At 38.3% G+C, this 26,473-nt stretch overlaps 1 protein-coding gene across 1 annotated transcript; it reads left to right on the forward strand.

Moving 5' to 3' along the window:
* The first annotated feature begins 867 nt into the window (after nt 1-867).
* On the forward strand, nt 868-22,680 carry GSPT1 (G1 to S phase transition 1). Its single transcript, XM_005522901.3, has 15 exons — nt 868-1,312; nt 11,215-11,262; nt 11,637-11,678; nt 12,417-12,644; nt 13,651-13,684; nt 14,158-14,235; nt 15,479-15,659; nt 16,025-16,179; nt 17,108-17,248; nt 17,991-18,084; nt 18,422-18,502; nt 19,057-19,230; nt 19,661-19,750; nt 20,079-20,247; nt 20,943-22,680. Exons 1-15 carry the CDS (start codon nt 1,012-1,014, stop codon nt 20,993-20,995), a joined length of 1,869 nt encoding a protein of 622 aa, XP_005522958.1. The 5' UTR covers nt 868-1,011; the 3' UTR covers nt 20,996-22,680.
* The last annotated feature ends 3,793 nt before the right edge of the window (nt 22,681-26,473 follow it).

The raw sequence follows: 26,473 nt of genomic DNA on the forward strand, positions 1-26,473 counted from the left end.
TCTAAGACTACCTGCTTTCAAAACAGCTCTGTAACCTGTCCTACAGTGTTCTAATATGAACAATGCTGTAGATTACTTGGTCCTTGCACGTCAGCACTCCAAGAAACTCCCAAGCATTTAGTGCCACAGCCTCATGCAGTCCCATAACCAAAACCTGCTTTCCTCTCTGTTACGTGATGTTTTCTCTAAATATACTTCAAACAATGTTTTTTGGGTTTGTTTGTTGAGGTTTTGTTTTAAAAACTTCTAAGAGTTGTACCAGTGGAGGGTGGGCCTCAGTATTTGGAAAGTCCTACTAACTCTGGCTTAACTGGATGGGCTTTTTTCTATGGTAACAAGCAAGTCAAAGTATCCTGTAGAATTACCAATACTGGAACTTTCCATGCATCCTGTCCACTTCTGGCTGGACAGGTACAGCCCTCTGGCATCCCATAGGAGGGCGTGTGCTCCCACAGCTTCCCCGGGAGCTCTGCTGCCACCTCTGCCTTGTCCCTCTGCACCTCTGCTCTCCAGGACGGGTTCGCTGTGATTAAGCACCGCTGGGCACTGACCCGAGCGGTTCCGGTCCCGCCTGAGGCGTTCGCGCCAACTCCGTGCCCCGCATCCCCCTAGAAAAAGGGGCGGGGCCGGCAGGGACGCACGGCGCGCGCGGGCGCCGCCGGGAGTTGCAGTTCCTGAGCGCGCAAGGAACGCAGGCAACTCCATTTCCCGTCTGTCCTCGGGAGGCGGGCCGCGGGTGCGTGCGCGGGGTATGACGGGTATTGTAGTTCTTGCACCGCGCCTCGGACGTGCAAAGGAAGGAATGCGGGGGGAGATAAAAACTACTACGATGGCGGTAGGAGAGGCTGCCGGGAGACGGTACGGCAGCCCGAGAGGCCACACTGAGCTCGCGTCGGGGCGGCGGAGCACACGCGGAATCGGCGGAGCGAGTGCTGAGTCGGTGCCGCCGCCGGCTCCCCCTTCACCCGGGAGACGCTTCGGGGCCGCGGAGCCTTGTGGGGCCGCAACAAAATGGAGGCGAACGGGAGCGGCAGCGGGAGCAGTAGCGACTCGGCTCCCGACTGCTGGGACCAGGCGGACATCGAGCCGGGCAGCGGCGCCGGCCCGGGCTGCGCCCCGCCAGCCGCGGAGGCCGAGGCGCAGCAGGAGCTGCTCGGGGCGGCCTTCAGCCGGCAGCTGAACGTCAACGCCAAGCCCTTCGTGCCCAACGTCCACGCCGCCGAGTTCGTGCCGTCCTTCCTGCGGGGCGGCCCGGCGCCCGGCCTGCCGCCGCCCTCGCCCCCGCCCGGCCTCCCGCCGCCGCCGCCGCTCGGTAACCGCGGGGCCGGCACCGCGGAGGGCGAGGGAGGCAGGGAGGGATGGGGGCCATGTTGGGAGGGCGCGGGGCGAGGGTGCCGGGCCCGCGGCGGCCGGGAAAGGGCCACGCGGGGCGGGCGAAGAGCCGGGTCGGACTGGGGGGCGGCCCGGGGGTCAGGGGCGTGGGGGGCACGGCCCGGAGCGGGAGCAGGGGCCGAACCGCCGGGGGGGCTCCCCGGCGGGAGGGGCACGGCCGGGGGAGCCCTGCGCAGAGAGGGGCTGGGAAGGGGTGGCGGGGGCGCGCAGCACCGCAGGGGAGCCGCTGCCGGCGCCCGAGGCAGCCCCCGAGTTCGTGGGGGCCCCGGCGGGGTGAGGCCGTGGCTTGCGGGGCTCTGCGGGCTGTGCTCTGCCCAGGGAGCAGCAGAAACCGGGGTGCTCGGGCTCCCTGTGGATCCCCAGTGCGTTTCGCTGGGACCTTTGTTCGCAAAGGGTCACCCACGATGAGAAAAAACCACATAGCTCAGCTCTTACTATAATATATAAAATAAATATAATATATGTAACATGTGTAATATATAATACTCTAGGAGTTGTCCAAGATTTTGGAGGTAATAAATTTAGTGTTGCTTGGGAGAAAAGCACTGCTTCAGCCACCAGTGGCTCGGATGTATCTTAAATGCCTTTCTGAAGATTATATCAAGTAATTTATTTTTTTTTCCTAGCATAATGCCGATAAAGGATTAGTAGGGAGGGAAGTTTTGTCCAGCTGGCCTCAGCTAATGGAATAACCTGAAATTTACCCTGCTTTTAATTTCAAATGATCTTTGTGTACGCAGCCAGTGTTTATACTAGATGTACTTAGCATATGGGAAATTAAAGGAGAGCTACTTTTTCATTTCCAGCTCCAAACTGAAGGTTCTTGCAAACATCAGACATGCTGCTTAAACTTTGTGGTAGTGTTTTAATGTTACTTCTGTAGCTAAGGAGTTTGGGAGTTCCTAACTTTTCCTAGAATTTTTTCTATCTCTATTGGTGTAGTATGAAACAAGCTAGTGTTTCAGGTAGTAATCTAGTATTTTAGTTTCACTAAAGATAATACTTGTTAGTTTATGTTTGGCATGATTTCCTATTGGTTGTTGCTTATTACTTACCGTGTTTTGTCGTAATATATTAATTGGTTTTGATCTCCCTAGTATCTAAAGTTAATAGTTGTTAACAACTAAAATCAGTAACTTTTATATATGACACTTTAATATTTTTGTAACAAAATATTAACCTGTTCCTTAGGTTAGATTATGTGTTCTCTACAGCTTTTCAGCACTCCTGATTTTTAGCAGAAGCTGTAGCTCATGACTGTGCAGGCAAGCAGTGTCTTAAGTGCATTAAAATAAACTTCAGAGAAGCCATGGGCAGACTCTTGAATTCCATTTAGAATAATTGTATATGTTAAAGTTCTCAGATGTAAAGGTAGACTGGGTAGCTTGGGGCTGTGAAGAACTTTTGATGCACCTTTGACTAAATCTTCAAAATCCATTCTTGTATTTTGCAAATATTCCAATCTAAATCCAAGGTTTGGGTTTTTCTAACTATGTAATCAATACTATGACTGAAAGCTTTCTTAGTGTTTTGAATATTATTAGAATAATTTTGATTTTTTTTCTCCTGGCTGCTTTTGTAAGGTTTCATCTAAGTTTTTTTGTATTTAATTTTTTTTGTAGGAATTTAAACTACATCTCTTCACCTACTCATTATTTCTTCATTCTCCTTTTCTCCACTCTTTTGCTACTTCTGTGGCCTGTGATGAGCTTTTTCTTTCCAGATATTAGGGCTGACTTGAAAGCTACCTGATCATCTGGAGTCATCAGGATAGCTTTGCTTTGTGTCTGCATTGCTGAGTACATTTTCTACATAGTGCTATAATCTACCTGGTTTGAATTCACCCTGATTGCTGTATCTTCTTTAATGTTTAGGATTTCGAGTTTCTCTAAGTAGCTTCAATATCCCTAAGATTAGGCAGACAAAAATCTGCAGTTAAAAAAAATACAATTTCTTTCCTAACTGGAATACTGTGCTTGTTAGGTACTCCTCCAGTTCCGATGTGCTTGGTTACAGAAGGTAATTGACAGTCTTCTCCTTGCAGATGTTTGTATAAGGTGACAACTACTTTCCTGGCTGGAAGAACTAGGTGGAGCTTGCTCTGGAAATAAGTCAGAACAACATGTGATTAGACAATGGTGCTGAATAGGTTACTTTTCAGCAACCCAGTTTGCTTTTGTTCCCATAGGGAATTAGGTGCTCTGTGACACTCATTCTTCATTACATGGTTTGTAGTGGGAAGAACCTAAATTAGGGTTGATTAATCAAAACCTGAAGAAATCTGAAAAGTTGGCTGTCACTTTGGGAATTTCAGTGGCCTAAAGTTAGGTTCTAGTAATGCTTTTTTCTTCTTGGAACTTTCTCTTGGTGAGGTTTTGCTCAAGTCATAATTCCTTAGTAATTCAAAGGCCATTATATATCAGGATCAGTGTGTAGTAGCAGCATGGCATATAAAAAATTCCACAGGATTGATTCCATTGTGTGGCTGCAGTGTGTTATAGTATTTCCTTTCATGCACACTAACTTAATGTTTCTAGTAATTTTAATAAAATTCCTGTAATTTATGTTTAGAGCACAGAAGGAGCACTCTCAGAAGCCATTTATGGAGTAAGAAGACAACTTTCTAAAACTGTGAGACTCCTGAGACCTGCATTCCTAATAGCTTACTTTAAAACTGGTTTACACTTGCTTTCTTTTGATTGGAAATTGTATATTAGGAAGAAAGCTGACTGATGTTTACCACCAATATAACTTCTCCTCAGAGATAATTTAATTCCTAAACAATTCTGAAACTATCATTGGATTATATGGGAAAAGCATATTATTTACATTATTGAATCTAAGGAATATACTAAAACCAGTATGTTCTAAATGTTGTAGCTGTCAGGACTTGCTTTTATCAAATTATATCCAAGTGAAACTCATTCATGTAAAATCTGTCTTTGTTGGATTCTGCTGGAAATGTGAAATGAAGACTTTTTCTGTCTGTCACAGCCATGGCTGCAGCACAATTATGTGACAGGTGAACAGGGAGGGTGTCACAGACCCGTTGTACTGGGGAGACTCTCTAGCCATTGCTGGACTAGCAAACTCAACTGAATTAAGGCCAGGTGTGATACTTGATGAAATGACAGCAGATTGTGTTAAGGCCTCTAAATGTACATAGTTACAACTGTGCCTTGCAACTTCACTCTTCTTTAGCTTCTATGACTTCTTTTTGTACTCTGTTTTATTAATTTTGTAGTTGTATATAGGAGATAATTGCATTTGGGTAGCTTTTTCTTTTGTTTCTGTTTCAAGCAATGGTTCAGAGGGAATAGTTAACACCAATGCCCAATTAATAAGATTTCTATTTTTTTTTTTAATTGGGTATGAGAGAATCAAAACATTTCTAAAAATGCAGCATCAATCTGCATTTTTGTGGTTCAATTTTTGTCATAGTTCTTGAATACTCACAGGATTCTTGGTAAAATTTATCACAGCTTTTTTGTATGGTCTTTACTATATTTTGTGTTAGTTTTTCTTTTCAGAAATAATTTTTAAGTATTCACTGTTGATTATGCTTGGAGCAGGAGACTAAACTACCGAACTCCTGGGATCCCTTCCAACCTGAATTGTTCACTGATTTGAAGTATGCAGTGGTAGTAGCAAGGGAAAAAACATCATTAGTATGAAAGTAATAAGAATAAAAAGTGTGACACACAGCAGCTGGTGTAAGGAAAGAGCATTTGTCCTTTTCGATGCATTAGGGCTACTGTTTAATTTGGTAGTTCTCTTGACCACTTCAAATGAATTTCTAAATGTCTTTGCTAATGGCTACAGTTTAAACCACTTGCACCTACAATCCTGAGCCAAGCAAACATCTGGCTTAGGATTCAGTGCCCCTGTTTGCTTCACTCCCTAAATATCCTCACTTGCCTGCAGTAGTCATTTCTGAAACAGTTGAATTCAAGCAGCTGGACATCCTCAGCCTTCAAGTGTTGTAAATAAACTGATATAGCATTTTTCTTCCTGCTTTTCCCTGCCCTCATTTTTTCTGACCTTGTAGCAGCTGGGACATCCATGTGTCAGTCAAACACAAGAGGTGGAGTTTCAGCGTCTTCTACTTCAGTTCTGAAACCTGTACTTTCCAGAGCAGCATGATGAGTTATCTGTACCACTGTGTTCCCCACAGTCTGTTATCTCATTTTACACTCTGAGACTCTTCAACATCGCAGTTGTCTACAGACTTCACTTTGCATATGAACTTGCTGAGAAAGGCTTGTCTAAGACTAATAGCCCACAATACAAGAAGCTGTTGTGTTGAAGGGGTTACATGATTGTTCCTGTCAGCCTTGGAACAGCCATGTGCTGATGATTTCTTCACAGGTGTTGGTAGTGCTACTGTTAATCCTTCAGAACTGCAAACTTGAACTGCTCACATGGCAGCAAATCAGGGTTGCATTGTCAGAGCCAGTATATGGGATAAATTCTTCTTATCTGAAAATCTTGATTTGAGTTGGCACTTGACTATCTAGAGCAGTCTTCTGGATCAGCTTCTCTAGACAGATGAGCTGCACAACCACTTTTAAAACAGTCAGTGCAGAGAAAGGCTGGATGTCTTGGCACTGGCAGGTGATCAGATACAAAATACCTGTGTGATGCACTCAGGGTGCCAATGTATTACACAGATGTCCTTTACATCTAAAGTGTCCCCAGGAAGGTGGCCAGGATTGTGTTGCTCCTGTTCGAATAATTCATCACCCTCGTGGCCTTGCATGACTCCAGTAAAAGCCACACAAACCCCTGGGAGTCAGCTGTGCACTGCATGAACTGTCTTGGGGCTACAGGCTGCTGACCATGTGTTTGGCACTCTGCTTTGGGCTACTGCATGAATGGGTTTGAAAGTATGATGTTATCTTAAAACTTGATTGCTCTATCAAAATGAACACAAAAATAAATTGGGATAATTCTTGGATTCTATTTATAATCTGGTTTTACAGTTCCACTTAAGGAATTCTGGCATTTTTCTCCTGTTTTGTGATGAGAGATATGCAAGCAAAAGAAGCAGATGATTGTATGAAGCCAAGGTAGAAAGATGGTTTTGTGTTTTTTATTATGGAGGAATAAAGCAGTCATAATTTAGTCCATTAAATTAATGACTGTGTTTTGAAGAGGTCTATGGGAAGATGACAGTGATTGTATTTCAATGCCGAAGTTAGTTTAGAACAGGTGATGCAATACTAAAAATATGGGTTATACTAAAGATACTGGGTTATGAGATCTTTGTCAGAGTGGAATCCTGAAGTGTTGAAATACTGAGCTTGGTTTCTTGAGTATCTGTCTTAAAAATCAAGTGATCAACTGAGCACAAATACTAGGCGTTAAGCAAAAGAGGGTTTTAGTATATGCCCTGAAAATCCCCATAAGCTTTCTTAAACTTAGTTGTTAAGAAGCATGTCAGGTTTAGATAAGATAAACTTAAGGTGTGTCCTCCTTGGGGAAGGAAGAAGGTGGGTCTTTTACTAAGCGAACATGCAATAAAATCCTGTGGATATGAAACAAGGGCTAATTTTTTTTTTGGTGAATTTTACAGAGTTGGAGCTGCTCTTGCTTTGGTGCATTTTAAAAACCGGTGTGTCCACTGGTGAAGTTGGGGAATAGGCTATAAAGCAGGGCAGAGAGGAGAATAACATAATTTTGGGTTTAACTTTCAAAACAACTGCCTTACAGTGAACTCCTGAAAACCTTTTCTTTCTGTACATTTCTAACTATTGAATATAAAGCACTTTGTTTAGCTGTAGGACTTATTTGTGCTTGATGTAATCTTTGTGTGTTGCTGTTATCTAAGAATCTCTTGGGGTTTCTTTCATTCTGCTTTTCACGCTGTGTGTGTTCGATGCAGACTTTTATTTTTTTACTCTGCTGTAATTGTCTTTATGCTTTCATTTTAAAAAAAGGTGGGGGGGCAAACATCTGTTATGTAATGCATGAAAACTGTTGAGATTGTATGACTATTGTGTAAATGTGTGCTGAATTCAGGTATTAGAATTACACATACAAAAAGGAGATGGGAATCATAAGGTGGTGTCATGTTTCTTCACTCTTCAGAAATTCCCGTGAAGGAACTTGATGCCTGTATTAGAGAAGCAATAACAAATTCACTATACAGGCATCTAAGTTTTGTAGATAAGATGTTTATCTCAGGCTGAATTTGCCTTTTTTATTTTTTTACTCTTTTTTTTCTTTTTTGTCTCTCTGCTGTGTGGTGCAGAGTTTCATTAGCTCTGTAGTCTACCTCAGTTGTGAGGTTCCAGTCTTGTCTGGGTTCTTATCACTCCAGCGGCAGAGCAGGAGGGCTGGAGCTGTGAGTGCTGCTGGTATTGCACTAAATGTGTGCCTCTCATCAATTCTGTGAAGGCATTTGCACTATGGTTCAGGTAATTGCTGCTGAGGAATTAACCAGTTAACCACTGGGCAGTTCTTACTTTTGTGGAGACCTGTATCAGCTTTTTCTGTGCATCTGGTAAACTGAGGTTGTGTAAAGATGGAGATTGTCACTACTGCTTAACAGTTGAGTTTGACTTTAATACTGTGTTTTAACCACTTTTCTACTATTGATTTCTACTTTGCCAGCTGTATCTGTTCTATACATGAAAAAGTTGCTAAATTCTAATATAATTTTAATTTAGAAGCAATTTTCTATTATTTATCTACAAGCATTCTAATATGTTAATGCTGCAGAGTTCCTGGCTTACAGTCTTTTAAAGCAATATTTTCGGAGATTGCATAACTTCGAACCTGTTGTACCTGTGCAGCTTGGTTATTGTACAACAAAAATGCAAACAAGTACAAAACTTGGTGTGATATGCAACAAACACATCAGCTGTAGTAGAATGCTATGTGTATGAAGTAGGCAGAGTGGATTCTTTAGGACATGAGATGTATTTTTAAGAGATCAGTCACCATGTTTTACAAGTTGTGCAGTTTTGGACTCTGTATTGATAGTGTGCATACTCTTCCAGTGAATTTTATATTTAAAAATTCCCACAATTACCTTTTCCAGACAAGACTCTGAATTCCGTAATGTCATTGTCTGATGGCACCAGTAGATAAATGCAACATCTGTATTCATTTTTGCCTTTGGCATTGACAACAAAGATATTCCAAAAAATGTCCTAAGGGTCTGATGTTGAGCAGGATTAAAGATAAACCACTCACTCCATATAATACCAGATAAGGTTGCAACAGCAGTTCTTGACTTAGGGCTTGAAGGAGAGATGGAGTATGGTTAGGTGTAGAATCCAACAGTTGCTTATCATGTGTAAATCCAATAATTTGAGGCATTAAAAAATTGGTGTCGCTTAAGGCATGTGCTGACTTTAAAACCAGATTTCCTCCAAAGTGTGTTTGGAATCTCTCTCATGTGAAAGATTCCTGTCTGAATGATCTCACAAGTGAGAGGATGTGACAGACCAAAATGCAGCAGCCCTGTGGTCTAAGGAAGCAGTAGGATTTTGTCCTTTTCAGGTGATGGTATTAAGGCACATTCAGGCAATCTGTTCACTTCCACATGTGTCAATGGTAAATCTGAGCCTTTGTCTGAAATGTAGCAGTGTCTGACATAACCTGAAATTGTTTAACAAAAGTAAACAATTACTGTGGAGAGTGTTCATTTTTGTCACTTAGAGCATGTTAGTTTTGAAATTAAGGTTTTTTTATTTATTTACTTGGTTTCTTAACAATTTTTTTTTAGTGAGTGTTTGTTTATTTCTGCTTTGGAGAAACAGTATATGTTTCATATAATTCAGTGTCCTCTTCCAAAGCATGTCTACCACTTCTGTACCAAAGTGACCAGAGTGTAATAAATGGCTGTGGTTATTGCTGAATATCTGTTGCCCCCCAGTTGTGTGGTACTAGTACTCTTTAGCATCCATGCACAAACTATCTTATTGACTCCCATGTGCTAGACCTGTACAAAATGTACAGAGGGACCTTTTTTTCCTACTTCCTCTTTGTTAGTTGTGAAGAAACTTTTTTCCTGTATGCATACCTGCTGTATTATAGACCAGAAAGTAAAAACTGAGTTTATATAAATGCTGTTGATTGACAATATATTTCTAAGAAATTAACTAGCTCTCCAACCACTTTTAAAACTTCAGTTTCAAGGCAAGTGCATAAATACTGCCATTTGATACATTTTTCATTATAGACAGACTTCTGGAGTGAAATCAAAAGCTTGTTGAAATAATCTTGTAATTAAAATACTTATGCATCCCAGCCACAATATGTGTGAAATAGCCAACAATCTTCTGATGTGCTACAAAATGGAGGCTTTAGGTTCATATCTAGATTTTGTGCCACCTGCTTACCACACTCAAAAATGGGCTGATTTGAGTCTTTTCCAGCTGCCAAATGGCAGTGATAGATCATTTCTTTAAAAAAGTCTAAGGGTATTCTATTCCTATGCTTTTACTGACTATATTAAATCATTCTCTTATTATCTGGTTGATTTGTTTTCGGGAGTGTAGCTCATGTCTGATCCAACACAGGAGTGCAGGGAATGGTTTCAGCTGGGCATTGCAGTGCCCCCTCCCTGGCTTGCTGCTGGCTACTGGATGTTGTGCTGTGACCCACATTCACCCTGCCTGCAAAGCCCTGTCCTCTGGCCCCCTGCCAGCTCTCCCGGCGCTGCTCCACTTTAGAGAAGTCTGCAGCAAATACGCAAACAGTGCAAAAGCAAAGAGGCTTAGAATCGGGTCCTTCTCTGTATGGTTTTGTTCTTTTGAGGGGATTTGTTTCATCTTTAGGTCCCATCATGCGTATAGAGCAAGTGATGCTTTAAGATCTGTGTTTAGAATTCAGTTGAAGGAGAGCTGGAGTACAGCTAAACAGAGGGTATGAATTTTGTATGTGGCTGAAAAAAAAAGATAGTGAACTTGTTTCAAAGCATTATGAAGCTGAACTCATACCAAGAGAAAACTAAATAGGTTAAGGTTTTAGGGATAGTTATAGAAGGCCCCTTGATCATGTGACATAACGTCCCAAAACACTGAGTGGTGTGTTAATTGGAGTGTATCACTCCTAGTAGGTTTAATAATTAGTTACACCTTGGCATAAAATGTAGAGGCATGGTTTAGTGCATGAGAGGGTTGAGTAATTTATCCAAAAAAACCATACTTGTGGCTTTGATAGATGCACATGACCAATGAGATTGCCTTCCACGTAATGGGACTGTGCTGTGGTGTTTAAGAGGACTGGCAAACATACCAGACATCTGAGTGACTTTATATCTCTTGACCCTAATAACTACAGAAGATGTTAAGAATTTGTTTTTAATAGCTTGTTTCTATTTTCTACTCAACATTTAGTGGAAGTGAGGCACAAGAGCGGTGTAGACATGGCTATAAGCAGCAGCTGGCAGCCCCTTTCCCTGCAGTTGTGACACCACATTGTTTCTTTGGATACAATGAAACTGCTTTGATGTTTTTAAACACCAGTTAGACACTAACACTTACTGATAGCCAGCATAGCCAGTGTGCTCAAAAAAGATGGGCAGGTAAAATACTATGTATAGGAAAATTGCTTGCTTTAAGTGTATCTTTCCATGCAGAGGGAAAAAATGGGTTGTTTTTAGAAATGGTATATTCTTTTCACCATGTTTAGGCAGTATTCTTTAGAAGTATTTGTGCTTGGAGGCTCTGTTTAGTACCACTTGGTGGGGAGGGAAGTTATTCTTTCCATACACTTCTTGCAATCAAGTTGGGAGATGGTCTTTTTTGGCAAAGTTTGGAAATTGGTCACATCATTGTACTTTAAAAGATAAACTTTTTTTCTCTGCAGGTGCACCTGTAGAGCCTTCTCCAGAGGAGCAGACAGCCTCTTGTGAAGGTAGTTGTTTTTGTGATCTTCATAACATGATTTTTTTTAAAAAAATACTGCAAATAATCTCTTTTAAATCTCTATGAACCTTTTCCAATCTTCATTATCCTCATACTACTCTTGTAAGGCAATGTGATTATCTGTAGTTACTTAGTTTTATAGGCAGTTGAGAAAGGCTCATAAAGTGCATTATGGAAGATCATAAAACTAGTGTGAAGCAGAATTTTCAAAATGAACCTGTGTATTGAAAAGTTTTGGCAAGTGCCAAAACATCTGAACTATCCTTTTATTAATTTAGTCACTCAGTTTTCTTTGTTCTTGATTACTGTCATGGTGAATATGTGTCTTCAATGATTAATTTTTCCCCCTTCTTTTCCTCCTAGGTTCAAATGCTGCTGTTAACATGGAAATTTCAGAATCTGTTGGTAAGATGATAATTGTTCCTTTCCACTATGATAGTACTATAATGTACTACTGCAGTGCTTTTGCTGAACCACTGCAAACAAAATAGTAGAGCCATTACACTTACAAATAGTCCTTAGTGGTTATTGTTGTATCTTTATACTTGGATGAGGAAAGAGGTAATTGAACACTAGTATGCATTGAAAGCTGCAATTGGATTACTTGGACATTGTAAAATGATCTGTGATTTATTAAAAAATAATTTCATACTACAAAATAGCCTATTTAGCATGTGTGGAATGGTGAGTAGCAAAAAACTTTAAAGTGGTCAGCAATGTGAACAATCAGAACATGGAAATTGTGTCTTTCTCATTGTTTTATATGGCTTGTGAGTGAACTTAAACTATAATCCCTCTCCTTTGCTTTCTAGACATTTGGTAGTGTGTGTCTGTGGATTCAGATTACTGTGCTGATCTGAGTGGATCTTACATTAGCTTTTTCTGTGTGAAGTTGTTGCCTTGTTAAAACAAAACTTTCTGTATCCTAGATTTTTTGTCAGCACACAAACTAGCTTGAAAGCTCCTGGTATTAATTTCAGAAACAAGCAGCAGTTGTCCCTTTTTCTATAGGAAAATGTTAACAGACCTGGTAGTTAAAACCTTGTGATTGCACCTTTAGGGCAGGGGGCAGGGACTTTTCCCCAAGGTAATTCTTTTTAATTTCTTTATCTATTTGAATATATCTAATTGATTCATTTTTAGTGGAAAATGGAGAGACAGAAATGTCCCCAGAAGAGTCATGGGACCACAAAGAAGAACCCAGTGAAGCAGAGCTAGGAGGTGGTCCCGCAGGGGATGCGGGACCTTCCGAAGAGAGCGCTCAGGAAATGATGGAAGAGGAGGAAGAAATACCAAAACCGAAATCTGTTGTAGCACCTCCAGGTGCTCCTAAAAAAGAGCACGTAAATGTAGTATTCATTGGACATGTAGGTAAGCTGTAAGTGAAGGTTAAGTAATTGGATCTGTCTGTTTTGTATTATCTAGAACTCAGAGGATTAGAAATTAATGCTATTCTTTGTATTCACCATGTCTTGAGGCTCATAGGAGCATTCGTTCTAACGAAGCTGCTCTGGAAAATGAAAAATTTAAAGGTCTTTCAGGGGTAGAGTGCTAAGGTTAGAGTGTGTTCTCTTGGACACAGCAGTACCTGTGTTCATGATTTCTCAAGTACCTGCTTCTGTTGAGTGCTGAAGTGACACATCTGTGTTTATGATCTAAAGAAAAAAATCAGAAAATTGTGCTTCTTTCCTGCTTATTTTAAATAAAAAGGGTTATTGCTATTAGATTCAAAAATTACTATTCTAAATACTAGAATTTGTAGGATTACAACAATAGATTAGAATAATTCATAGTTAAAAGAAGCATTTATAGCAAAATATCTTCATCAATAGTTTCAACGAGCTTCATAAAAACTTGGGTGGTGTCAGAACTAGAGAAGAATTATTGAATCACAAGTTATATAGTAAATTCTGTCTTTTAATTTCTATAGTTACTTATTACCTTAAAAGTACTGTAATTTAGTCCTTGGGTAAATTCAGAATGGAGTCACACAAAGTAAAGGGTCTGTGGGCAAAGGTACATCCCAATATTGAAGAGCAGCCCACACAAGTTAGGGATAAAGGAAGTAGGGAAGGGGATTTTGCAAGAGCTTCCCACACACTTGACCCTGGCTTTAGCTGGATCACTGCTTGGTGAGGGGTTTTTGTTATGGATAATGCAGAATTTATATATATAAAAGCAACGTGTTCAAAATTCGGTGTAATTTAATGGACAACAAATTATAATGGGAACAACGGAAGATGCAAGATGCTTCCAGAAATTTAGATTATGGTTCAAAAAACAAATCCTTTGGAAATAAACTAGATGACTTAGTTTGTAATGGTCTGCTGTTTCTAGAACTGTAAATTGTTGATGACTTGAATTAATTTTTTTTTAGATGCTGGCAAGTCAACTATTGGAGGACAAATAATGTAAGGAAACTCTTGAATTTTTTGATTTCCTGTTCTTGTGAATTAAAAAACATCAATTAAAATTAATATTTTCTTTGTGGCTTTAACCAGCATATGTTAATACTTTTATAACAGAATGTTTCTATTCCTGTCAATTGAGGTACTTATTGTCTTTGGAATTTCTTAATTCCCATGCATTAATGTTATTGCTATAGGATTTTCACTTAATAGAAGCAACTATGCAAAAGCAAACATGATCAAATTTTAAAAATTAATCCCTTTCTTAGAACATGGCTCTTTTTCTTTATATTTTAAAATGCAGTTTGAAACTGCTTTATACCATTGGTTAAACTTTGGCCCTTCTGTGAAGATTTAAAAAAAATTAATATCTTTATGTCCCAATCACAATAATCTTTAGGGATTGTACAAGTTAACTATTTGGAAATATCTTTCTACTTTGTGTAAAATTGCACTTTTATTTTCCCTGTTCTTAGGTATTTGACAGGAATGGTTGACAAAAGAACACTTGAAAAGTATGAAAGAGAAGCTAAAGAAAAAAACAGAGAAACATGGTATGAACTTTGTGAAGATAGTAGCACACTTTGCCCTTTACTGCAATGAAACTGGTTTTAGTCTCTGTCCCAGTAGCCCTGGCTTCCTTCAGGCAAGATGGTGCTCTTGTCCTGGGTGGATTTTTTTTGTGTGCCTCTTGTTTGGTTTGAGTTTTGTTGCTGTTTTTTGGTTGGTTGGGTTTTGGGGGCAGTGTGTGTATACACAGCACAAGTAGTAGCCTGAATTCTGCTTCAAATAACTCCTGCAAAATTGATTTCCCTTTTGAAACCTTTCTCTTTTTGGCTGGAGGATAATAGGGGTTTAAAGGGCTCTGGAAAAGGAGCAGCTAAAGACTTCCTTAGGGGTAGAGCAACAGTGGAGTCCTCAGGGAAAGGGGATTGACCTGAACTCACTGAATCGTGTGAGAGAGTGGAATAGAAAGGGTGACATAGTTCTTTTCACCAAGCAGCCATCATCCAAGCAGCATCTCTTCAGACATTAGCCAGTCACTACAAAACAAAAGCTAAGGATGTCTACCAGTTGCTGTTAATGATGAAAAATATTGTTAAGTTAAACCAGTTCAATGGAGTTATCTCGTTTTTATCCTTAGTAAGAGTATTTTTTTTCTTTATATTCACCAGTTTTCACAAAGCCTGAAGGAGTTAAGTAATGGGTGTTTTTTTGAAATTTCAGTTTATGTAACTGGAAGCTAACTTGTTGGTAGCCAGTGGGAAAAATTATTAGGAGGGGACAAGAGTCAATATAATGAAAATATCAAAGATAGTGTGAATAAAGATGGTGTGTATTTCATAGCTAACTTCTGCTTAATATGTGCAAATAAATGAGAATTAATAATTCTCAGTAATGATATATGCAAATTAGAACTAATGTTTTCGTTAATTATGCTGAGAAGGAAGAATTGTTTTGTATTGGATCCTGAGGTGTTTCTGAGACTGAGGCAAACCTTAAATTACTTGAGGTTAGATCACAGCTGAAGAACTTAGAAAATGAAAATTGTTTATTAGAATTTTTAGAATTGAATCCTTGTATGTGTGTGAAGGAGAGCAGGCAATGGGCTCTGCAGCTCACTGTACACAAATCAAACAAAGTCACTGTTGGTCTTAGACATACTTAAGTTTAGCAATGCTGAAGTGGTTAAAATAATTAAGCAAAAAAAAAAAGGTCTCTTATGAGTAAAATAATATATATAAATTTAATAAAAATTAATACAACAGTAGAGTAATTGGGTTGGGATTTTTTTAGGTACCTTTCATGGGCCTTAGACACAAACCAAGAAGAACGAGACAAAGGTAAAACAGTAGAAGTGGGTCGTGCCTATTTTGAAACGGAGAAGAAACACTTCACTATTTTAGATGCTCCTGGACACAAGAGCTTTGTTCCAAATATGATTGGTGGGGCTTCTCAAGCTGATCTTGCTGTGCTGGTAAGGACAAATCACATAGTTTTATTTTGCATATACTGTGGAATTAAGCTTCTGGATTTTATTTTTTTGTTTGCTTCTTTATTCTTTTGGTTACTTACAGCAAGCAGAATTTTTAAATGTTAAGTTTACTGAGATGAGTGAGTTTTGGAGTAATTTAACAGCTTCTTAAAGCTGTCCACAGGTGTCATGTGATTTTTTAATACATGTCAGTGCAGAGACTAATGGGTAATACTGAGGATATACTAGTGCATTTTGAAAGCTTTTACTAGGTCTGACTACCCAGAGTTTTTTGAATAAGGCAGTATTGTTGATTGTTCTGTTGAGAGAATTGTAGAACTTTTATTAAAATATGTATCTTTAATTAGGTTATTTCTGCAAGAAAAGGAGAGTTTGAAACTGGATTTGAGAAAGGTGGACAAACAAGAGAACATGCCATGTTAGCAAAAACAGCAGGTGTAAAGCATTTAATAGTTCTTATTAATAAAATGGATGATCCAACTGTAAACTGGAGTAATGAAAGGTAAGTTTAATATTAAAAAACTAATCTTCATTGACAGATACTGCAATAAAATAATTCCTGGGTAAGGTAATTTTTGTATCCCATTGTTGCTGAAGGAATGGTTGACTGGTGGACTAAAGGCAGCTGTTATAAAACTGGCAGGAAAACCTGTCTAGGACAGTGCCTCTCAGTTAAGCTGGAAGTTCTGTACTCAAGCATTCACTGTCAACTGCTTGGATCCATGCAGACATATCTAACAAACCCATGCATTCTATCATAGTTGAATTGTTGACTTGGAAACTTTATACTGAGTCTAAAAAAGGAAGTGAGTCAAGTTTGCCAGAGTTGTCAGAGAACCCTGCTGTGTGTTCTGCCCAGAATTGTGGAAGTTTAAGTGGAAGCCATGAGGGCCTGTGCAACCTTGGAATGTCAGCCTGCCTCACTAAGGCACACCCAGTTCTCTGTCTTGGTCCTGCCCTAACCTTTTGGCATTACTAAATTCACCCCAAACTGAGAGGAGGCAGTGTGACAGGAATAAATAGCATGAAACCTCCAGAAACTGGAGGAGACTGAGGCAGCACGGAAGTGCCAGCCTGGAGCATGACCTCAGGAGTTGTTTGCATGGTCTGTCCTGCTGTGCTGGCCTGGATCTCTTGCTTTAAGCAGTTCCAGCTTGTGCTGCTGCTCCCCTGGCCCTGTCATTGAAGTGTATGGAGAGCAGTGACAGTGCTCTATGGAGCAGAGGAATGAGGGGAATAGACAGTACCGAGCTGTGCTGGAGGGTTGGGGAGAAGATGCAAATAGGCCTCCAGATTTTCATTAGGCTTGCTTGCTGCTCACAAAGTAACTTAGCTGAAGGAACTGAAATGTCTGCATGTTTTTTAAAGCACAGGATTATGTTATGCTGGAATAAGTGGAATTTACCTTGATCTGCTTGTCATTTTAATAGATATGAGGAATGTAAAGAGAAACTGGTGCCATTTTTGAAGAAAGTTGGCTTCAATCCCAAAAAGGACATTCATTTCATGCCCTGCTCAGGACTGACTGGAGCAAACCTTAAAGAACAGTCAGAATTCTGTCCTTGGTATATGTATGTATCTTAAATTGAGCAACTTGAATATTTGCTATGTTTAAATAAAAGTAAATGCTTCAGTGAAGCTGGGAGGTAGCAGAGCGTGGTATGTTGTAGTTGTGTGCCAAAGTGCTTGAGGAAATACAGCCAGAGCAATAAGAACACAACCATGCAATATGCCAGTGAAAAGCATTTGCAAACTTCAGAAGATTATTAGTAAAATATTAGCAGTGTTCCTTGGCTGTGTGAGTTCAGTCCCTTATGAGCACTTGAATTTGCCAGTGATGCTACAGTTGACATTGCTAGAATAAGTAATTGTTTGATGTGAACAGTTTGCTTGAAGCTGTATTATAATTAGGGACAAGCCATGTCTCTCAGTGGATGTCATGTTTTTCAATATTGTTCAGTGTACTTTAAAAAGAATTAATGGAAATCACATTTGGACCTAGCTTATGGTTTTGTATTTCTAAGAATATATTACACATCTGTCATGAGTCTCAAAGGAATACTTAATTGGTGTAAAATATGCCTGTAATGTAACTTAAAAACATGCATTTCCTGGGTATTAATATGTTGGTTGGGGTAAAGTGGACACTACTGATGGGATGTTATAATAGATTTAAGCTGTCTTAGAGGTTATTGTTCTAAATGACAAGATAAAAATGATTCTTTTGGTTGGACTGCATTTATTCATTCTGAGTAATTTTTTTAAATGGAAGGGTGCTCACAAAATTGAAACAAATTCCTTCTGCTCTTTTAGTGGATTACCATTTATTCCATACCTGGATAATTTGCCAAACTTCAACCGTTCAGTTGATGGACCAATCAGGCTGCCAATTGTGGATAAATATAAGGTACAGATTAAAATAATAACATAGAAAGTGTGAAGAGGCTGTTTTCAGAAAGCAGTAAATGGACTATTTACTGTACTTTTAGAGAGTATCTTTTTTCTTCAGTAGTGTTATATTTCCAACTGTAGAATAGAGGAGGGAAGGGGAAGTAAATAATTTTAGCATTATATGAAACTCCTAAAATCTGTAATCTTTCATGAGAACAATTTCCAAAATACTAAGTCTAGCAGTGCTAGATATTCATAGAGTGAAGTAATCAAACTCAGAGGTAAATCATAAATAGAGTGGACTCTTTAGGAAAATGTTTTCAGTTGCTCTGTAATGATTTCTTTCTGTGAAGGACATGGGCACTGTGGTCCTTGGGAAGCTGGAGTCAGGCTCTATTTGCAAAGGACAACAGCTTGTGATGATGCCAAACAAGGTACGGTAAGGTTTAGATATTTAAAAAATCTACTATCATAAAAAAAGAGCTTGGTTCTTAATGATACTCATTACTTTAAATCAGAAGATGTTCTATTGAACACAAGTAAGCTCTCACGTTTTCAGGGGTGATGTTTCTGGGGACACAGAGGGTGTGTGTAGCTTCTTAGCAGTCAGAACTTGGGTTCTCCTGCCTTAGGAAACCCAGTTGCTTGACTACAAATCATCACACTTCAACTGGGTTTTATTTCATGTTTGCACTGGTGGCCACTAAGCCTTTTACCTGCTATGGATTAATACTGCTCAACCATTTATTTCTTTCCCTCTTTCCCCCAAAGGGAAACAGGAAAAAATACTTGAAAAAACTTTTTTTAAAAAATTCAAGAATTAGTAATTCATTATTCAAATATTTTAAATGTTCTAAAGCTTGACAGAACCAAATATAATGAACTTAAACTGTAATGGAATTATTTCTTGAAATAGTGTTATGTTACAATTATTTTGTACCAGATTAAAATATTCATAATGCAAAACTACATATTTATTTTCTTTAAGCACAATGTGGAAGTTCTTGGAATCCTTTCTGATGATGTAGAAACTGACTCAGTAGCCCCAGGTGAAAATCTAAAGATCAGACTGAAGGGAATTGAAGAGGAAGAGATACTTCCAGGATTTATTCTCTGTGATCTCAACAACCTTTGTCATTCTGGACGCACATTTGACGCCCAGGTAGAATAACAACATTTAATTGTATAGAGGGGTAAAAACCATGAAAATATTTTATGTTTTTCCAAATCAAAAACTTTAGTAGTTTGAAGTTTCAGTTCAAATTTCTTATTCACTGCCATATTTCTAAATGGGCAATAACACATATACATAAAACTGGCATCATTAATTTGAGTTTCTAAAATATAAGTTGTTTCGAATGTAACTTCTCAATGAAGTTTTAGATACTTATAATGGTGAAAGCAAGACCTCATCAAGCCAGTTCTACTTTACTTTCATATTATAAATTAGTGACTTATAAATGTTGGCTCTTTGACAAAAATTTTTGTGTATATTGTTCAATAAACTTTTTTATATAGTTCTGCATTGATTATTCTCTGTTCTTTTATAATTGAAATTAGGAAAAATGCACTTATTTTGAATTGTTTTACAGATAGTGATAATTGAGCACAAATCCATTATCTGCCCAGGTTATAATGCAGTGCTGCACATCCACACCTGTATTGAAGAAGTTGAGATAACAGTAAGTGCCATTTTAAGTTGTGATGTGAATATAAAACAATCCAGTTGTTGGGATGAAGAGTTCCGGCATGTCATATATCTGTAGAGCATCTAAAGCAACAAAGCTTCAGGCTTGAATGGAATTCTTGGTTGTGCACAACAAACAAAAATGGCTCTAAGTGTTAGCATAAACCTTCTGAAAAGTGGTGTACAACATGACTGAATAAATCATGCACTCTTTCATGTATTTGTTTGTAGGTATATTCTTTCTTAGATGAATTCTGTTTGTTTGTAAAGAAAAATAACCCTTATTTTAGTGCTCATGGCTATTTCTTTTTTCTCGTATACAGGCCTTAATCTGCTTGGTAGACAAAAAAACAGGAGAGAAAAGTAAGACACGGCCCCGTTTTGTGAAACAAGATCAAGTCTGCATTGCCCGTTTAAGGACAGCAGGAACGATCTGCCTTGAGACATTCAAAGATTTCCCTCAGATGGGTCGCTTCACTTTAAGGGATGAGGGTAAGGCTGCTTCAGCAGCAGGTACTGACTGCTGCAAAAACTTACTTGAACCTGGAGCTGCATGGCAGTGAGGTATTAAAATGCTGTTATCTAGTGGAAATCACTCTCTGGGTAACAATGAAAATGTAAATCTAAGCAAATTGTGGAGAGTCCTTGCTAGTAACAGAGAGACAGTTTTATTTGAGTAATGTACAGAAATGTGTGTTCTGAAACAAAAGACTGGATTTGAAAAATAATCAGCAGTGCTTTTTTAATGTGTCCTGGAACACCCACCTACAATATGAATACCCTAGTTTCACTACTTCAAGTTGAAAAATATCAGGTGGGGATTTGTATGTTGGGCTTTAACATGCACACCCTGGTAAAACTCACAGATTTGTGGGATGCATTTAAAATAAATTATTTGAAATGCATTAAACAGATCTGGTAGTGATTCTGCCTTGCCTTCTCCTTAGGTGAGCATAGAAGCAGGTTTTCCACAGTCCACACTGTTCTTTGCTGTCAGAATAGCAGTCTTACTATTTTTGAAATTTTATCATGCTTTTAAAATACACTAATGCTACAACATAATAATTTATTCTCTATGATTTCTAGTACTTGAGAGCCTGTATTTTGGGGCAAGTTTTCATGTTCTTGGAGATGTCTACATTCCTTTCACAGTAAATATAACTCTGCTGTTTGTCTTCTTGGTTTAGGTAAGACCATTGCAATTGGAAAAGTTCTGAAACTGGTTCCAGAGAAGGACTAAGCATTTTTCTCAATGACCCCGCACAATACTGTGAGGAAAATCGACTCAGCAAAAGCCTACTTCACACCGCCGTCTTATTTTCTGCCCATTGATAAACTTCTCCCCATATTTTGCAAAGACAAATTTCACAGCAAAGGTCCACATTATGTCAGCTTTCTCATATTGAGAGCTCTGCTATGCCACTGTTGAATTTTCCCAAAAAGAATTTTTTTTTTCTCCCAAATTCTGCTTCCTTGGAAAGATTCGGCAATAGCTTTGTAAGTGATGTGGACATAATTGCCTATAATTATGAAAATCTAAAAGATTTTTAATGTTTAATTTCCCCCAGCATCTATATTAAGATCTCTTTTTCCAGGCAGATCATTCAGAGTGTGCGAGTGTGTGTGCACATGTTACAAAGATGACTACCATGTTAATAAACTATTCAATTTGAAATCTTTTTCGGTATTGGAATTGCTTTTGAATAATGTTTTTTATCTGGATGTAACACAGTTGCATTAGCTTTTTAACTTCCCAGTAACCCAGATACTTGGTTACTTGGACTTTTCTAAACTCCTCAGCCTCCCCACACACAGTTTTAAATGAGGCAATTGGGCACTCAACCAAGTTTGTATTAAAACAATTAGGTTTGCCCCTTCCATTTCTTGAATGCATTCTGAAAATTAAAAAAACTTTCATGCAAATGTGGCACCTTCATTAGCTTTACATTGGTTAATATCTTCAGCAAATTTAGGTTGACTTAACATCACTACTAGATACAGGAAGTCAATTTTGAAGGCTAGAACTACATATAGTGTCTTTATAAAAATTCAGCATTATTAAATTCTTAACTGCAGAAAATGCTAACAACCAGTAAATCAGTGAAACTTGCAAAAATAAGAAAATCTGTGGCAATAGTGCCTATTAGTATTTATAAGAGCTACATTTTGTGGGAGAACTGGGCCAATTAAAAAGTGCCAGTTACATAAATTACTCAGTTCACCCTGTCTTCAATTTAGAGGGCTGGATAATCCTTGCTGTTTTAAAGATCAGTCTGAACTGAGAGGGAGAAAGACTATTTAAATCCCTAAGACTTTGCACATACTGAAATATGGGAGGTCAGAATCAAGCACAGTCTGTAAATTTTTGCATATCAAAAAGCAATGTAAGCTTATGAGGACCAGTGAAGTTTTACTTGAGAAATTAAAGCAAAACTGGTTCAAAGTAAAGCTTACTCAGTACAACTTGAAGGAGCTGCATAATAAAACCGTATTTAGCTGCACTTTGAAAATGGACTGTCTGCAATTGCTGTCCTGATTCTAACAATTAGGACGAAGGCTAAGGGATTTTTTTCATTTTTCAGAGTATTAGTAGTAATTATTAAAAGGTATCTTCTGATCTTCTTCAGAATATCTTAAACTAAACATTCTCAGCTGTAAAATTGGTAAGCCCATCTTCTCCCCAGAAAGTTTACAGTCCAGTGACTGTATCTGAATTGAAACTCAAAATTGAAACAGATCTACCATTTTTTGGGATTTTTTTTTTTGTTTGTTTTGTTTGTTTCTTTGTAACTGTGGAACTCCCATTCATTTCACTTACAGCTACATTGTATGGACAGAAGAAGTTATTGTCCTTCAGTTTCATATGACTACACTTGTAGCTACCGTAATGCATGGAATTTAAATAAATTTTATTATGTCTGCAAATCTCTGGGCTTTTATTTTTTTGGTAAATCAGAGTTTAAAAAGTAACTTTTTTTTTTTTTTATACCAAGTGAACAAAATCACTGTTCCTTGGATCTTAAACTAATGAAGAAATTAAAAGCCAGGGGAACTTACTGTCTTGTTCATATTCTGGACTGACAAGATTTCCTGATATCTGACTGCTTTCTTGAAGTAAGCTCATGGATTTGAAATTTCCGAAAACCATTATTGGAGAATACTTACAGTTAGAGTCCTAAATTGTTACGTCCTTTAAAATTTTTTTAAGGCATTGAACTATCTGAAGACTAAATGATGCTCCAGCATCAGTTTTCCACTGTTGAGCAAACTTAATGTGGGATTTTAAAACTTCATTATTTTGAGGCTGGACTGAGTATTTAATATTAAACTGAAGAATCACCTGGTGGGTTGGAGTATCAGTAGATAGAAAGTCTGAGTATTTCCATTACTCATGCCATCTAGTGCATTAGATTACCATTTCCATAATTCCAGTTAATGTCACCTTGTCTGTAAAGGGAGAGGCTGTATTATCACAGATTCACTAACAGAATCCACATTATGCAATTAAAGATATTCCTATCCTGTAGGAGGTTTTTATTTGGGCATAAAATACTTGGATTCTATAGCAAATACATGAAAATGTAAGGCATAAATGTACACAAATTGGCTGCATTTTGGGTAGAACAGCTGGAAGTACATTGTATTTGAATAGTCCTCAGATTACATCTCAACCTTTTTCATTTCATCTCCATTCTACATTTTATAGTCCCATTTTTGCTACTATTAAATACAGCTAAGTCTAGATGAAAGAAGACAAAAAAGATAATGTGGCTTTGTTGGAAATAAATACTATTTGCTGATTCACTGATGTAATAAACTTTTTTAAATGACCATTTTGAATACTTCCTTTTGTGAAAATGTGGTATGCTGCTTTGAAGATGAAACAAAAATAAAGGAGATATGCAACCACAACAGTTGAAGGGACGGGGGTGGAAAAAGAGAAAATAAAAATTGGATTGAAGATACAGCACCCCTAAGAACACTACCAGGGTAACTGTGCTTGTGTGGGATACTGGCAGGGTATTCCCATGACGTAGCTCTAACTCATAGAGCAAAACTCTGAGTGTTTCTGCAGAAAGGAGAGATTGGGGTGTTTTTTTTTTTTTTACTCAGTGTAATGGTATTTGCAGTGTGATACTGATGAGGATCACATCTTTCTCTGATTGTCGGCCAAAGTTAGTAGTGTAGTTTGTAGGCTTGAGTGCTTAGCCATGATGTAACTTATAAGAACAAGTTATTATTCTATAGGTTAAGACCTTGTTTGTCCTTGAACTGAAAACCTTGGTATATGTAACAAATATTAAATGCAAAAAAATAAATCAGAATATGCTAAAGTGCTAATTATTTGGCAACAGGAAAATAATTCCTTGTTTCTGCAAGCTCCAAGAAGTAAAGCACAGTAGTTGGAGGAATGGGTGCAGAGATCAGTTGAGTAACATTGCCATCAACTGTCTATGTGAAACCATTCCAGCTACCTTGGAATCTTAGCAGACAATCAGGAACTGATTCACAAACATGGTAACACCAGTTCCTGAAACACTTACTCTGGTAGTAAATTGTATTCCTGAACAGCAAGCCATTGATGATGGTGTAATAGTGTTGTAAGAAAAATAGCTGTTTTAAGGAGGTTTATCCATGGGGATATTTGCTGGTCACAATTTTTATGCCCCTCTACAGATTTTTTCAGTGGCATAAAAAGCCCAGTGAAAATTGCTCAGTGAAGAACCTCTATTTTAGACTACTTATGGCACCAGTCCATATATTAAAAATCATGTTAATGATGAGAAATGTGTTTTTTTAAGTGTTTATTACTGAATATCACCTAAGAAGAAAAAGTTGTTTCAATGTTCCAAGTATTTGATCTATTTTACTCTGGCATTTCGGTTCATACCACAGGCTGTGGAAATAATGCTGTTAAAGCAGATGACATGTACACCAGACAAGACTGTTTTCTTCCTGAACTGGAACTTAAAGGCTCTTACTTATTCTGCTGTTTTTGTATACCCTATAGAGGATTTGGTACAGAAGAATATACCAACAAAACTGGAGTTACTACTGAAGATTTTACATTGTGAACCTGTTTCTTTCCTTGTGTTTATTTTATTGCACTATAAAGCTGACAAGATACTACTTTTCCTCTGAAAAAATACTAGAAAGGCTTCTTAATATAAAATAGAAATTTATGCTAACAAACCCAAAATCTGTTGTCTGTGTATATATAACTTCTGATAATCCATATCCTTTCATTGGCTTTCCTTCCAATGTAAATTTTCTACATCTGTTAGTTCCATACACCCAAAAATGTTCACCAAGTCCAAAAAAGTCTCAATAAGAGTAATAAGAGACATGACAGATTAACTGTTGGGTGACAAAAGGGTACTTTAGGCAGTGCTCCTGTCATCTGTTAAGCCCCTAGAAGGGACGTGAGCAAAGCATTATAACAAGAAAGCTTTGCAGCTTTGTCCAGTGCCAGGGGCTCTGTCCTTTGGAGCATCCCTTGGTGTCTGTGGATGACTTGCACCAAAGCCTTGTGTCTGAGTCAGGTTCGAGCTGGAGGCTGACTCCAGGATTGCAAAGGAACACAGTCAAAAGAAAACACTGTGTGAACTCTGGTCTAGGGGAGAGATTCTCTTCTGAGCTCTCTTGTAAGGCACTTAGTCTGGCTTTAATCTCTGCATATTCTTTGTGCCGGTTTTGTTGCAAGAACTACGCTTACAGAGATCTGGGATTTTGGCATTGCCATTAAATAGTCTGGAGGAACACAAGCTGGGAACTGAAACTTGAATAATCTTAAATCTCAAAGATCTCTTCACAGCAAAAACAATTGCATCTTGTACAACCCTTTTGCTGTGTGAAAGTATAAAATTAGGCCTATAAAGAAACAAGTAATGAAGTAGAACGTTTTGCAATTATTTTTGATCTTAGCATTTAAATAAGCAACACAAATGACTTAAAGAAAAATGTATTTTTCATTATCCAAAAAGTTAAATTGAGAGCTACAGCAGGACTGTGTACAGCAATAACACTGATAAAAGTAATAAACCTGATTTCCTTGTTGGAGTAACTGTAAATTTATGACATTGCTAAATTAGAAGTGCACTCTTTTATAGTTTATATGCATTGCATGCTGTATTAAGCTGAAATATTTCTTCTTCACAGATTGACATTATTTTTCCATGACAACTTTGTTAGCTATGCCAAGTACGTTTCAAGAGAAAATTATTAGACTAAGTCAGTTAAACCACATCTGGTAAAATTTAGTCATGTCAGACAAAACTGTTCAGAAAAATGTACTTGGATGAGACCGATATGTGAAAAATTCAAATCTGAGTCACTAATAAATAGTCCCTTCAGTATCATCCTATTAATGCTATACTGACCCAGTAAAGTCAGACTTCAAACATGCAGTTCAATCATATCTTACAAGACTAGCCTGGCTCATTTTCAGGAGAGATGTTCCAGTCATCTGACTTTTTCTATTTTGCATTAACATATCACATTAGTATGTTGATGTTTTATTAAAATATGGCTGCCCTAAAATGTGTAAAGATAGAAGCAAGGCTAATACGATTATCAGAATATACAGCACCACAGCTAGTACCACATGCAGAAATTCCAGCTGTACTAAGAAGGTTTTAATGACTGCCCTCCTTGGCTACCCTGCTTGTTCCTCACCTTCAGTAATTTTTCTAATGAGTACTTCATACAACATGGCAAC

Source organism: Pseudopodoces humilis, chromosome 18 (genome assembly GCF_049639895.1).
Source record: "Pseudopodoces humilis isolate 2021_Gansu_Grassland_sample_001 chromosome 18, ASM4963989v1, whole genome shotgun sequence".
Classification (NCBI taxonomy): Eukaryota; Metazoa; Chordata; class Aves; order Passeriformes; family Paridae; genus Pseudopodoces; species Pseudopodoces humilis.

Bases quoted from the DNA above. Each gene is read 5' to 3' on its own strand.
- GSPT1 (XM_005522901.3), top strand. From the start codon at position 1,012: ATGGAGGCGAACGGGAGCGGCAGCGGGAGCAGTAGCGACTCGGCTCCC. The intron at 13,685-14,157 runs GTAAGGAAACTC...CCCTGTTCTTAG, and splicing joins ACTATTGGAGGACAAATAAT to GTATTTGACAGGAATGGTTG. The intron at 18,503-19,056 runs GTACGGTAAGGT...ATTTTCTTTAAG, and splicing joins TTGTGATGATGCCAAACAAG to CACAATGTGGAAGTTCTTGG.